This window comes from Carassius gibelio, chromosome A1, assembly GCF_023724105.1.
Source record: "Carassius gibelio isolate Cgi1373 ecotype wild population from Czech Republic chromosome A1, carGib1.2-hapl.c, whole genome shotgun sequence".
Lineage (NCBI taxonomy): Eukaryota > Metazoa > Chordata > Actinopteri > Cypriniformes > Cyprinidae > Carassius > Carassius gibelio.
In genome coordinates, this window is record NC_068371.1 from 3,535,645 (window position 1) to 3,549,518 (window position 13,874).

Sequence of the window (13,874 nt, forward strand, 5' to 3'; positions counted from 1 at the left end):
TGTATGCACTTTGTTTTATATTGACATTTAAAAATACTCGTAATCAGACAACAGTTGCTATTTTATTGATTACATGATATTATTAGCAATGGCAAAAAATTATTATTTATATGCACTTAGAAACTCTTCTAGTTTTGTGGGCATTATGTAACAAACAGGTGTCTTATTACATAAATGGAAGAATTCAGCCCATAACTGATAAAAGAAGAATTAATTATTTAAACACAGTTTAGGGTTACCTGGTTTCTTTATGATAGTTACCAGCTGCATTGTGGGAATTGTAGTCGTGCGTCGTGACGTAGGCCGTGAATTTTAGTTTGCGTCCATGACGTAGGCCGTGACGCATGAATGTTGTGTCTGCGAGGATGATGGCGGACTCAGTAGCGACTGGCCTTGCGGACGAAAATGAGACCGAAAATGAGGATAAAGAGAGGGAGAAACGACTCTTCAGAGAGACGAAGGAACAAGCCGCATCAGACCTCACAGAAACTCTGGGATTTTACGAGAGGAAGGCGAAATACAAAGAGAGAAAGAGCAATGTGTCAGGTAAGTTACGAGTGACAGACAGCGGCTCTGTGCGCTGTTTACAACCTAACGTTACATAGACAGCATCATCATAAACACATTAGGAAGATCTAAGGTAAGCAGTGTTTGATATAAACATCGAAAGACAGGGTTTGAAAAGGCCAAAAAAGGTGATTGCATCAATTCTGTGTGAAGCGTCATCAGTAAGTCACTAGTGCTTATTTAACGCTACCTTTAACAAGATCAGATACTTCGGCGTGTATCGGTTTATTTAAGGCACCGTGAATACGGTTTGGCTCATGTGACCCTTCAGCCGCTTGAATAACGAGACTAACGTTTAACTTTAGTAGCACGAGGATCAAATCAGGTGTGAAGATGAGAATAAAGACCTGAGCTGCATCAGCATCTTCCCTGAAATCATCCCCATCATTATTTCAACAAATGGAAGGACACTGAATCTTATATTCATAATAACCTCATATAACCTCTTATTAATAAGCTGTTGGGAATAAAGCTGGTGTGTTGTCATATATCTGTTTACACGAGTTTGCTTAGAAAACATAACTCTCATCATTGTTATTGGTAGTTAAAAATAAATAAATAAATACATTTATGCATTTAGCAGACTCTTTTATCCAAAGCGACTGACAATACATTCAGGCTAACATTTTTCTGAAAGTGGCAAACAGTTATATAATATATAATATAATCTCATACATTTGTAATTGACTATAAAAATTGATATTCGTCTTTATAAAATAAAACAATCCTGGAAAATTCATATGCAGGTGTATGCATATAACGGGACAGAAATCTTTTTTTTTATTTTTATTTTTTTATCGTAACCATTTTATGATTCGTTTAATTACCGAAATAATAACTTAAACTCTCTGAAGGGATACTTCAAGTAAATATGTTTTGCCAAAAGGGGTTCAGTTCCTGAGAAAGCAAAAATGTATCCAAACAACCTAATTTTAAATGGAAATAATGTATGAAACAAGAGCCTCTCTCTGTTATTTTTTCTTGCCATGAGTCTAAAGCTTTTAGACATCATCATGGACTCATGTTCATTGGATGATACATTTAGTCATTTTATCATACAAGACGCTTAAACTGTTTGTTTTCCCATTCACTGTGATCATCCTCAAGTTTTACCTTCTCTATTACTGTTAAAAACAGAAAGTAAGTACTGTGTGTGTTGGCCACAGAACGCATTCACAGTGTGTGCTGTTTATCTCAGAACGCTCTCTTGCTCTTATCACAACACATTTGGCCTCAGGTCAACATAAACATGCCCTAAAAGCAGTCCAGCACTTTCTGTGCTTCTTTTATGTCACTTAGCTGTCCTGTTGTAAAATCAATGGCAACAATGTTCCTAATCATATCACAGAACTGCTGCAGTATTGTAAACATAGTGGAAAGAAATACGTGTGTATTGTGGATTTGTGAGAGGATTATTGCTTAATGTAGTTCTTAGGTTTGGACAGTGATGTCCACATCTGGAAAATCTGGGATTTAAATTTAAACTTGAAATTTAAACAAAGTTAAATGCAAAATAAAAAGATGTGGCTCATAAACATATGCACTTTATCTTCACTTGAAAGAAAGTTCTCTAAATAAACAAACAGTGAGCCTCGGCTTTTTGTTTTGTTTTATTTTTTTATTTTTTGTTTGCTTTGTTTGAACCTTTCTCCATTATTGCAGATGGTTAAAGAAAGACTATTGTCATTAAAAACTAAGGTTGCAAGAAGGTGGACAATTCCAACATTCCAGAAATTTTGGAAACTTTCCAGGATTAATATTAAGTCATAATCATTTTGGAATGTTTGCAACCCTATTCCAAACACTGAATTAAGTAGTGTTACAATGAACACAGCATGAGTACAAAAAAAAACTTGCAATTTAAAACAGGCACGATGCAAAGGAAATGACTCAAAATGATCAGAATTATCTAATGAATAAAAATCTTCCGTCTTATTTTGGACAACTATATTCTAAAATTCATTTTTAAAAGAGTAATTTCACAAGTGGACTCAAACTTCTGAAACCCACTTTTGGTTGCAAAAAAATAATGAGTTAAATAATGCTAAATAATGAGTAAAATGCTTTTCATTGTGCTGGCCTATGCATTAATGTGTGTGTTCATTGATGTGTGTGTGTGTGTGTGTGTGTGTGTGTGTGTGTGCAGATCTCTCTCTGGTGAGGTTTATCAGTGCTGAGTTGACTAGAGGATATTTTCTGGAACACAATGAGGCTAAATACACCGAGCGGAGAGAGAAGGTCTACACCTGCCTGCGTATCCCGAAAGAACTGGAGAAGGTAAGGTACCAAACGCAAATGAATAAAACTACAACGCCTAAGTAAAATAATAGAACCACTTCCTTTATTTCACTGTGCATTAAAGCTGATGTGTTTGATTGATCTGCCACCAAACAGTATTACAAAAAAATTAATTTTATCTACTACTTAATGGTCCTTTTTTTGTAATACTGGAGCCAGTTTGAAGTAAGTTCTAGCACATCTAGGACTATAAATGATCTCTCTTATTCTCTCTCTGCAGCTGATGATGTTTGGGTTTTTCCTGTGTCTGGATGTGTTTCTGTACGTGTTCACTCTGCTGCCTCTCAGAGTGTTGCTAGCCTTGGTCCGACTGCTGACACTGCCCTGCTGTGGCCTCAGGTAATGCATGGAGGGATATTCCCAAAAGTAGCACTTTCATAAAATTCTGATCCACCTTTTTTTTTTATGCACACAAATACCTACCCACACTTAAGTCCAAAATGATTGTAGCTGCTGTTCACTGAATATTCTTCTGCCTGCAGGGCTAGTATATGCCCCTACTGCAAAAAGAGCAGGTATGCAGAAAATAATTACAGCAGCTGCTTTAAGCACACACACACACACACACACGTGCTGATATGATTGCAGCGGCTGTGTTCAAACACACATTCACATGCACACACACACTAGGCTGCAGTTGCCAAAGCTGTCTAATTTTACACCGTTGTGCTTTGGTTTCACCCTGGACTACTAAAATCATCTGAGATCGTTCCCAGAATTCTCCTGTTCTTCTTTCAGTGTTTAGGGTGTACTTGCATGAGCGGTCACAGGATGGCAGTGTGGTCACTTTTTAACAAGAGATCAGAAGAGAAATGATGTTTGTAAAATGCATCTGATAATGGAAAATCAGTAAATTGTGTTCAGTGCATGCATAACATGATCCTAAAGAACGTAGATTTTATTTTCAGCAAGACTAAGTAGTTAGCACCCCAGTGTAAATACTAACACTGTGTGCATTTATCTAGTAACAAACACTTTTAGAATAGTGTGTTATTATACACTGCCTTTCAAAAGTTTTGGGTTTTTTAAGTATGTATTTATTTTTTCTAAAATGATTGCCAGGGCAAAATATGGTAAAAATAAGTTATACTGATAAAATACAATCTAAAATAACAATTATATATATGTTTTTGAAAGAAGTTTCTTCTGCTCATCAAGCCTGCATTTATTTGATCAAAAATACAGAAAAAACAGTAATATTGTGAAATATTATTACAACTTAAAATAATAGTTTTCTATTTGAATATACTTTAAAAAATAATTTATTCCTGTGATGCAAAGCTGAATTTTCAGCATCATTACTCCAGCCTTCAGTGTCACATGTAACATCAGTCGATCACATGATCATTTAGAAATCATTCTAATATTCTGATTTATTATGAGTGTTGGAAACAGTTCTGCTGTCTAATATATTTGATCAATAAAAGGTTCAAAAGAACTACATTTATTCAAAATAAAATAAAAATTCTAATAATATATTTTCTTTACTATCACTTTTTAGCAATTTAACACATCCTTGCTGAATAAAAGTATTGATTTTATTAAAAAATAAGAAAGAAAACAAATTACTGACCCCAAATTACTGACCAGTAGTGTATATTGTTATTACTAAATATTTATATTTTAAAAACATAGCTTCTTTTTTTTTTTTTTTTACTTTTAATTCATCAAAGTATCCTAAAAAAGTATCACATGTTCTGAAAAAATATTAAGCAGCAGAACTGTTTCCAACTTTGATAATGAATCATCATATTAGAATAATTTCTAAAGGATCATGTGATAATGATCCTAAAAATTCAGCTTTGCATCACAGAAATAAATGATAATTTAAAGTATAATAAATGTAAAAACAATTATTTTAAATTGTAATAATATATCACAATATAAAAAAAAAAAAATCTGTATTTTTGATCAAATAAATGCAGGCTTGATGAGCAGAAGAAACTTCTTTCAAAAACATTAAAAATAGTAATGTTTCCAAACTTTTGGTCTATACTATATATATATATATATATATATATATATATATATATATATATATATATATATATATATATATATATATATATATATATATATATATATATAAAATGCATGTCTAATTTTTTTTTATATATAAAGCCATGCAGTCTAATTTTCTAAAGATTTATTGCACAGGAAACATTTCTTATTTTTATCAGTGTTAAAAACAGTTCTGCTGCTTTATGTTTGTGGAAGCATGATGCACAAGAGTGTGTGACTCAAGATCACTAACCCTGTGGCTGTACGTGGAAGAAGATCTTACTAAAAGAGGAACTGCTTTGTGATTATAATCAGCCACAATATAGTAATTCCAGATGTCTATGGAGCCAGTTTAACCAGAAGATGTTTTTTCTTCTTCTTATGTGTGTGTGTTTGCAGTGGATCTCGTATCTTGCAGCCCGCTCAGGTGTGTGATGTTCTGAAGGGTGTCATTATGATCCTGTGTTATTTCATGATGCATTATGTGGATTATTCCATGATGTACCACATGATCCGGGGTCAGTCTGTCATAAAACTCTACATCATCTACAACATGCTGGAGGTAGGGTATCACATCACTCACATTTGTTGCTATTGTAGTAGCAATAGCAGAATGAACACGCTCTCTTTTTCTCCTCTAGGTGGCAGATCGCTTGTTTTCATCTTTCGGACAGGATATTCTGGATGCTTTGTACTGGACTGCCACTGAACCGAAAGAGAGGAAGAGAGCTCATATAGGAGTCATCCCACATTTCTTCATGGCTGTTCTCTACGTCTGTATCCTTCACACTAGCGCCATGCCCCATTAAATACAAAGTTCTGTGTGAAATCTATCCTATGGCATTGAAACTGCTCAGTGCTATTAAAAAAAAATACTATTTTAAATTCAAGTTTTGTGTAATTTTTGACCTTTTTACAATCAGTCGGAGGTTATAACTTTCCTTAATTTATAATGCAGTTATGCATGCCATTCTGATTATGGTTCAGGCCACCACACTGAATGTGGCTTTCAATTCACATAACAAGTCGCTGCTTACCATCATGATGTCTAATAATGTGAGTACAAGCACAGCGAGCATTAAATACACTCAAACTGACCTTAATCTCTGCATGTTACATTATATTTCATTATGAAAGAACAGAAGCTTTCATAGGCTACCTCTGTTTGTATTGATGTAGTGTCTGTGTTTTTCTCTGTGAAGTTTGTTGAGATCAAAGGAAGCGTATTCAAGAAATTTGAGAAAAACAACCTCTTCCAGATGTCTAATAGCGGTAGGTACATATATATTTAGCAAATGAAAACACGTCTGTCTCAGCTTGTCACCATTCTCACCGTCACTTTTTCCTGTTTTTCACACTATAGACATTAAAGAAAGATTTACAAACTACATACTCTTACTAATCGTCTGTCTCAGAAACATGGAGCAGTTCTCCTGGAACCCAGGTATCTTTTGTCAACAGCTGATGCATTTCAGTTTGTGCCTATACATGACATTGACGTGTGTATTAATCTTTGATTATTGGTTACAGATCATCTATGGGTGTTGTTTCCTGATGTTTGTATGGTGATCGCTTCAGAAATTGCAGTGGACGTTGTCAAACATGCCTTCATCACCAAGTTTAACGACATCACGGCAGATGTGAGTTGCATGGTATACCAGCCCTAAAATACTGGCAGTGCCATAGTGTTCTTTAAACAGTAGTAACATAAATATGATATTTAAGTAGCTAACATGATATGCATTATAACAGGATTTCTAGCACAACCAAAATGTGGAAAATTTGGAGTTACATATACACTACCAGTACCAGGCATAATTCAGCAAGAACTAAAATATTGTGAAATATTAAATAAAATTCATATTTTTTTGTTTAATATTAAATACAAATAAATTAGGGATGCACAATATTGGATTTTGGCCGATATTCGATATGCCGATATTTTCAAAATAATTTTGGCCGATGCCGATACCGATATATATAAACATTTTCGCCTGATATATTTAAACTTTAATTTTACTGAAGAGAAATCCATGTATCTCTTCTGTACTGATTCTACCATAAATGTATTATTTTACAAATGTAGACAGACATTCACACCTGAAAAACAGGTCAATTATTTCACTTGGAGAATATCGGTTTGGCTCATCGGCAGAAATATTCATATCATACCGATGTTGTGCCGATATTATCGTGCATCCCTAAAATAAATAATAATATAACATTTTATAACAAAAATCACATCCATACAACATGCATCACCATAAACACAAATAATGTAATTGCGATTAAAGGGATAATTTACAATTTTGGGGATAATATTCTGTTAAGATATTGAGAAAACTTGTAAGTAGATTGGAGGAACTAAAAATGAAATCCTGTCACTTAAATGCATTAGTAATTTAGGGCTTATTTTAAAGGGAAGGTTTGTAAGCATTACCTAATGCTATTGAAATGACAAGACACTAGTATGCATACATTGATCTAGAAAAAAAAAACTAAAGAAAACAACATGAGAACTATGGCATGTCCTTTTTAAACCAAAGTGCTCCCCCACACGCAGATACTGGACTGTTCCTTCTTGTCTGAAAAACTAAAAACTCTGTTCCAGTCGAAAGAAAGTCTTTACAAAGAGAGACGGGTTCCCTTTGGGAGTGTGTCTGAAAATCAGCACCGCTCCCAGTGTCTTTGATAACCCTGACAGATCCACTGACCCAGATCTATCAGCACACACAGAGCCAGCACTGGGATGTTTTCAAGGATTCTGTCCAGTACAGAGCCCCTCTTCTCTCTACTCATAAGATAACCAATAAGTAGGGAAGCACCGATACCATTTTTTTTCAAAACCGATCCGATTCCAAAAATTCTTTAGTATCATCTGATACAAAAACTTTATGGTGCTTTATAATGTTTTTGTGCCTTTTGTGGGGCAGTTACACAGAATAGTATACTCACAGTATCGGTTTTGCTTGACCGATATCTGATATGGCAGTATCGGTGCCGATAATGATACTTCTTATCGTATCGGATCGGTGGATCTCTGATGATACGTGACACTACAAACTAAAAGGTCCTTAAAAATGGGTCTAAAAGAGGGACAATAGAAGCAAAAGATGAGCACAATAGGGGTGGAGCAGGTGGAATACACTGTGGATGAGAGGTAGAGATGTATGTAAGGACAGAAAGAGGAGTGTAGTTACCGGCAGGGATTAGAGACAGATCTGCTTAGTTTAGGCAGGAAGATTAATGTCACAGCACACACATGCACTTTTCTCTCTCGTACAGCATCTTTTCTAAAGGTGGACACTATATTTATTTTGGGATCATTTTTAGCAGTTGTACCATATTCAGTATACATCTTAATGTTTATGATTTTTGTTTATTAAATAGCTTTTTTTTTTATCAGTAAATGCATTTCAACCAAACTCCACTTGTTATTAAAGTGACATCAAAGTCTATTTACAAGTTTTGTAAACCTTTTTTTGATTGATATTTGAGAAAATATTCAAATTTGTTTAGAATACTGAATTTTGTATTTTCCTGAGCTGTTACTCATAACCATCAGAATTAAAACAAAAAACTCTTGAAATATTTCAGTTTGCGTGTGCAATGAATCTAGAATATAAGAAAGTTTGATTTTTTTAAATTAAATTACAAAAAAATAAATAACTTTTCCATGATATTCAATTTTTTTTAGATTCACCTGTAATTAAAAATAAATAGATAAATAAATACAGAATCAATGCACAGGTTTGTTGGGTAAAATACAAATATGTAAAATGCCATCGTTAGCTGTCTGACAGGAAGCCTACACTGTCATATTCCCTTGAAATGATAAATAGCGAATACCACACCAACACAAAACTTTTGTTATGTTTTTTTATATAGTTTTTAGTAAATACAAATGTGATGTGTTGTTTGTAATTATGGTAATGTCTGTCCAAAGACCACCTCAACTGCACAAAACAGCTCCACTATGAGACAAAGCTAAGTCCCATGTGAAATTGTCTTAACTTCTTTACTTAAAACTGTGTGTGTGTGTGTGTGTGTGTGTGTGTAGGTCTACAGTGAATACAGAGCAAGCTTGGCATTTGATCTGGTCAGCAGCAGACAGAAGAATGTAAGTGGATAGTATACCCTTTTAATCATATCAGAAACCCTTCTGAAGCAGAACCCCGAAGATTTACGTCGATTTGTCAAACTATTTTAATTTCAAGAAGTTGCTTGTCTCCTCCTGTTCATGGCTCTGATTGCATTGACTTCATTTGAAGAGCATTTCATCCAGTTTTATAAATGAGCTGCTGATATGTGTGTGTTTTCCAGGCATACACAGACTACAGTGACAGTGTGTCTAGGAGGATGGGCTTCATTCCTCTTCCTCTTGCACTAGTGGTAACCTGCCTCCTTATTTCATAATAATCACAGTATATCTATCGCACAGTACAATATAAAGTCTGTGTAAAGGCAATTCAGAGAATCGAAATGTAATGCTAAAACACGTTACAAAGACAGTGAACTATGTAGTACTGAATTATGGAGTTCATTTAAAACTTTTTCACCATTTTTCTGTGGCGTAGTATTGCAGTTATGCTCATGTAGTATTTGGTTTACAGTTGATCCGAGTGGTGACCAGTTCTGTGAAGATCCAGGGATCTCTGTCCATTGTGTGTGTTGTGCTCTTCTACCTGGGGTATGAGCTCACTTTTTATAAGTTATAATATATATAATCTATTTTTTTTTTCATTAAATTTTCACTATGATTTTTGTTTAAATAAACTGATACTTTGACTCAGCAGGGATGCTTTAAATTAATTAACAGTTAAAGTAATGACATTTATAATGTTAAAAAAGTTATTCTAGCTTTAAAAATCAAAAGAAATACTGTATTTACATTTTTCATTAAGCACCACAACTGGTATAAAAGTAATAATACTTTTATTACTAGTACTAGAGTAATGGCTGCTGAAAATGTAACTTTGTCATCATAGGTAGAAAATACATTTTAACATGTATTACAATAGAAAACAGTTTTTAATTTACAATATCACTGTTTTTGCTCTTAGTGAACAATCTTGTGTCAAAAATGTTACCGATCCCAAACATCTGTAAACAGAAGTGTGTATGATTTGAATGGTGCACTAAGCCTGTGTGTGTGTGTTTATTCAGTATGATCACCCTGAAGGTGCTGAACAGTATTGTGTTGTTGGGGAAATCCTGTAAGTACGTGAAAGAGGCCAATATGGAGGAGAAGCTGTTCCAGAACCCTCCCTCTGCAGCTCCCAGCAGAGCGTCAAGCAGAGCCCATAGAACCAAACACACACGAGAACCAGCAGGTAACACACACACCTTGTGACACACACAACACACCTTGATAATAGATAACAGAGTCTTACATATGGTAGAAAAATAATGACAAATGTCTTTGAAACAAAACAAAAAAATGCATTGCATTGAAAATGTAATGCATTAATTTAATCTCTCATTATTTGTCCTCCATACTTATAAAAGTGTTATTCTCACTAACCGATTGCGTTTACACCCGTCTGAAGGTGAGCCAGAGGAGGAGGGCTTGTCTGCATCAGTCACCACTCAGCCCAGCCGAAGTGACGAATGCCCCGCCCCTCAGCTCCCCACCAGCCAATCAGATCAGTTCCTCACTACACCAGATGAATCAGAAGAGAAAAGCCTTATTCAGGACGATACCGAACTTAAACACAGGGCGCCTGATAAAGACTTACTGGAGATTGATCGCTTTACTATCTGCGGGAACCGTATCGACTGACGTTGATGTGTGTTGAGAGTGACGCCAGGTTTGCACTGAATGCCCGCCCTCTCTGCTAGCTGGATTTGTTTGACATTTGAGCTCGTTGGATTGGGACAGCGAGAAACTGCAGGATATTTATTAACAAGTGATGCACCTAATTTATTTAAGACTTCAACACAGACGGTCACACACAGTTTTACCCATCTGGAATCCACCGGGTGATGTTTTCAAGAGGTTGGAGATCAGCGGGGGACGGCGGGGTGTATCTTGGTCTGATGGTCGCTGTGCTTACCTTAGGAAGCTTTGAATGAGAAAAGGGATGGATTACATTCCCAAATCACAGATTCTGAAGATTTCGTACATATGTTTCGAACTAAATAGGATGCAAATAGTCCAAAAATGTAAAATGCAGTGCTCCAAAACAAATAACAGAAATGCTTAAGTTTATGTTTTTAAGACAGTTGCTCATCTATGACTGAATTTCAGTTTAAAGACAGGGTTACCGTTTACAATTTATCATTTTATTTTATTTTTTGCATCATTTGAGGATATGACCTTTTAAAAGGCCATTGTGAAATGCATGCCTTTGAATTCTGGATTGATTAAAACGCTGCATCTAAATGAAAGGATAATTGATTAATGCAAGATATTCGCATGGAATCTAAAATGAAGGAATGAAATATTTGGAAGTCAGTTTGTCCCCCACAAGCGTTTGTACAGAGAGTAAAGTATCAGATGAATTGATACATTGATGCAGATACTAAATAGTCAATTAGCAACATTCCAAACGTCAGAATCTTGACCAAAGCAATGCTGAATTTACAGCCTTTTGCTAATATCTTGGGTTTTTACAGGTCAATGAGCTTCAGAATCCAGTAATGTAAGCTAGTAACAATGAGTCAATGTTTCAGAATAACCAACTTATCAGTCAATACACATGATCAGTAATAATGCATCATGTATAGTGCGTTATCATCATAGACAGTAATGTTTTGCACATTTGATTTGCATAACAGACCACATTTTTGTGAATCACTTATGTCTCTTTGTAGAGCTGGATGTCAGAATTTAAGTTTTTGTTTTCTCTCTCAGTAATGACAAAGATGTTTTTTATAACATTTTTTTTTTTTTTTACTGCTTTTGGCATTTGTATTTCTTGTGTTACAAATGTGTGGCTATAATCGCTTTGCATTGTAACATTATCATGGTGGCATTTAGTCTGACAGTTCACACTCGAGTCATCATGTCAAAAAGGTGCTCAGTTTTTCAACAAAAAAAAAAAAAGGTTTGATTTTAATGATCATTTAGGAAGATTATTACGTGAAAATATCAACTATGCCAAGGAATTGTTTACCCTCCGTTGTCAAACTAATGCAAACTCTGATTCACATTTTTCAAAACCTTTGCATTCACTTTAACTTTCAAAATGATATCAGCGAGTGTTTCTCACTGTTTTTACATTTGAAACACTTGGTGTTAAAGATACTTCTGCTTATTTTTGAAAGAAAGAGAGAATTTTAAGCAGATGTTTGGTTCTGTTGTGCTTTTCAGTGTGATTGCCTGTGCTTTCCCGTAGGTTCAGCCGCCTTTTGGCTCTTGAAATAAAGCTGAAGTGTAGATGTGCTGGATATGGCTCAGTATGGCTCAAAAGGGTGATTTTGCTTGATTGAACCTTTCTAATTCATACTCGTATCCATTTATTTGGAAATGCATTAAGATCCAGCCATCCCGCTCTTTCCAGACTGCCGTTTTCTCTCATTGGTCGATAACAGTTTGTTGTTTTCGGTGTGTTTTTGTACCCATATTAACTCCAGCCTCTAGAAACTGAAGAGGAATGATCCCTTGTATGTTTCAGAGACAGAATTGGGGAGAGGAATCAGGGCATTGTGTTAATTAAAGTTTTGTTCTTTTTCTACCTTGTTGTTGTGATTGTCATTTGTTTAGTGCTGGAGAATTATATTCTTATTATTATTACTATTCGGATTAGATATCTCAAAAAGACACTCACACGTTTTCATTATATTTCTTCTAGTTTGCTTCATTTTCTTTAATAAGAGTAGCTCTTATGCTTAAATTATCAAAACATTTACTCATTGTCACAAATTTGCTTATTAATTGTGCTCTGTGATCTAAAAACAGTGCGTGAGCTTACATTTGAAATCTATAATTTGAATATATAAAATAATTGTATACATAGATACAGTAGATAGATCGACCTCATCCTATATAGTAAATAAAATATGTAATTTTCCATGTATAATTACAGTACCAAGAATTCATGTGACTAGTTACATTTTTAGAGATTCAATGCAGGGTATGATACGCAATATTAAAAAATAATAATATTTCTTTATTCTTTTTTTTTTTTCCTTTGAAATTTTTTAGATAAGATCTATTATAGTTTAATAGGAACGCTTGTGTTTATGGATGGAGATCAGAAGAATTTAATCCTTATTTTGTACAGATCATGTAATATTAAAATGCTTTATCATACCCTTGATCAAAGCTGTCCTTTTTTTCTCTTTTCTGTCCTTCTGTGATGTGTGTGTGTGTGTGTGTGCATTGAGTTTTCTCATGATGTCTGACACAATACAGAGTGTGGTCTCTTTCTACGTCTGTCTTTCTCTCTCTCTCCGTCTCTGTTGGTATTCATGTCCATGCACACACGGCTGCACGGAGGCTTTTCAGCCGTTCCAATTGAAACTTTGGCACATTTCAGTGACGAGGACCATCAGCTAGTGTCTTGGCAGAGTCCGTATTTGCTGCTCTTCTGCTCATTTGACTCTTTGACTGTGTGAAAAGAGAATATTACTGTGCATTTCTGTAAACAATGACTGTTAGTTAGTAAAGTTGTGACCACAGTTGTCATATGTTACTGTATCATCTTTCTTTGACTGTTGAGTCTTAAGAATTTTTTATATTTTGTGGAGTACTTAATTATAAAAAGATAACATATTTCATAAATGGACATCAATAGGATTTACTGCATATGTGGTTTGTTTAACATCCATTTAAACTGGTCACACTTTATTTTAAGCTCCAATTCTTACTATTAACAAACCATTTTGCCTAAAACAGACTTTTGCCTAAATAAACTCCTAATCTGCTGTTTTGTTAATAGTAAGTTGTTAAGTTTAGGTAGGATTAGTGATGTAGAATATGGTTTTGCAAAATAAGTGCAGAGTTAAAAGTGAGAACTAGTCCCTAGACTAAAGTGTAAACATTAAATCAGATTATAAATTAT

At 34.6% G+C, this 13,874-nt stretch overlaps 1 protein-coding gene across 2 annotated transcripts; it reads left to right on the top strand.

Moving 5' to 3' along the window:
• Positions 1-329: 329 nt before the first annotated feature.
• LOC127957560 (transmembrane anterior posterior transformation protein 1 homolog) lies at positions 330-12,545 on the top strand. 2 transcript variants are annotated; one of them, XM_052556197.1, is made up of 15 exons: positions 330-546; positions 2,714-2,844; positions 3,086-3,204; positions 3,348-3,380; positions 5,266-5,428; positions 5,508-5,643; positions 5,825-5,922; positions 6,069-6,138; positions 6,230-6,310; positions 6,397-6,506; positions 8,927-8,986; positions 9,190-9,258; positions 9,480-9,556; positions 10,033-10,199; positions 10,416-12,545. In XM_052556197.1, the coding sequence occupies exons 1-15, from the start codon at positions 345-347 to the stop codon at positions 10,646-10,648; spliced, it is 1,749 nt and encodes a 582-aa protein (XP_052412157.1). In that variant the 5' UTR covers positions 330-344; the 3' UTR covers positions 10,649-12,545. The 2 variants fall into 2 exon arrangements, with proteins under 2 accessions (XP_052412157.1, XP_052412222.1); XM_052556262.1 differs by lacking the exon at positions 3,348-3,380.
• The last annotated feature ends 1,329 nt before the right edge of the window (positions 12,546-13,874 follow it).

Bases quoted from the DNA above. Each gene is read 5' to 3' on its own strand.
- LOC127957560 (XM_052556197.1), top strand. From the start codon at position 345: ATGAATGTTGTGTCTGCGAGGATGATGGCGGACTCAGTAGCGACTGGC. The intron at 6,311-6,396 runs GTATCTTTTGTC...TATTGGTTACAG, and splicing joins GCAGTTCTCCTGGAACCCAG to ATCATCTATGGGTGTTGTTT. The intron at 9,557-10,032 runs GTATGAGCTCAC...GTGTTTATTCAG, and splicing joins GTTGTGCTCTTCTACCTGGG to TATGATCACCCTGAAGGTGC.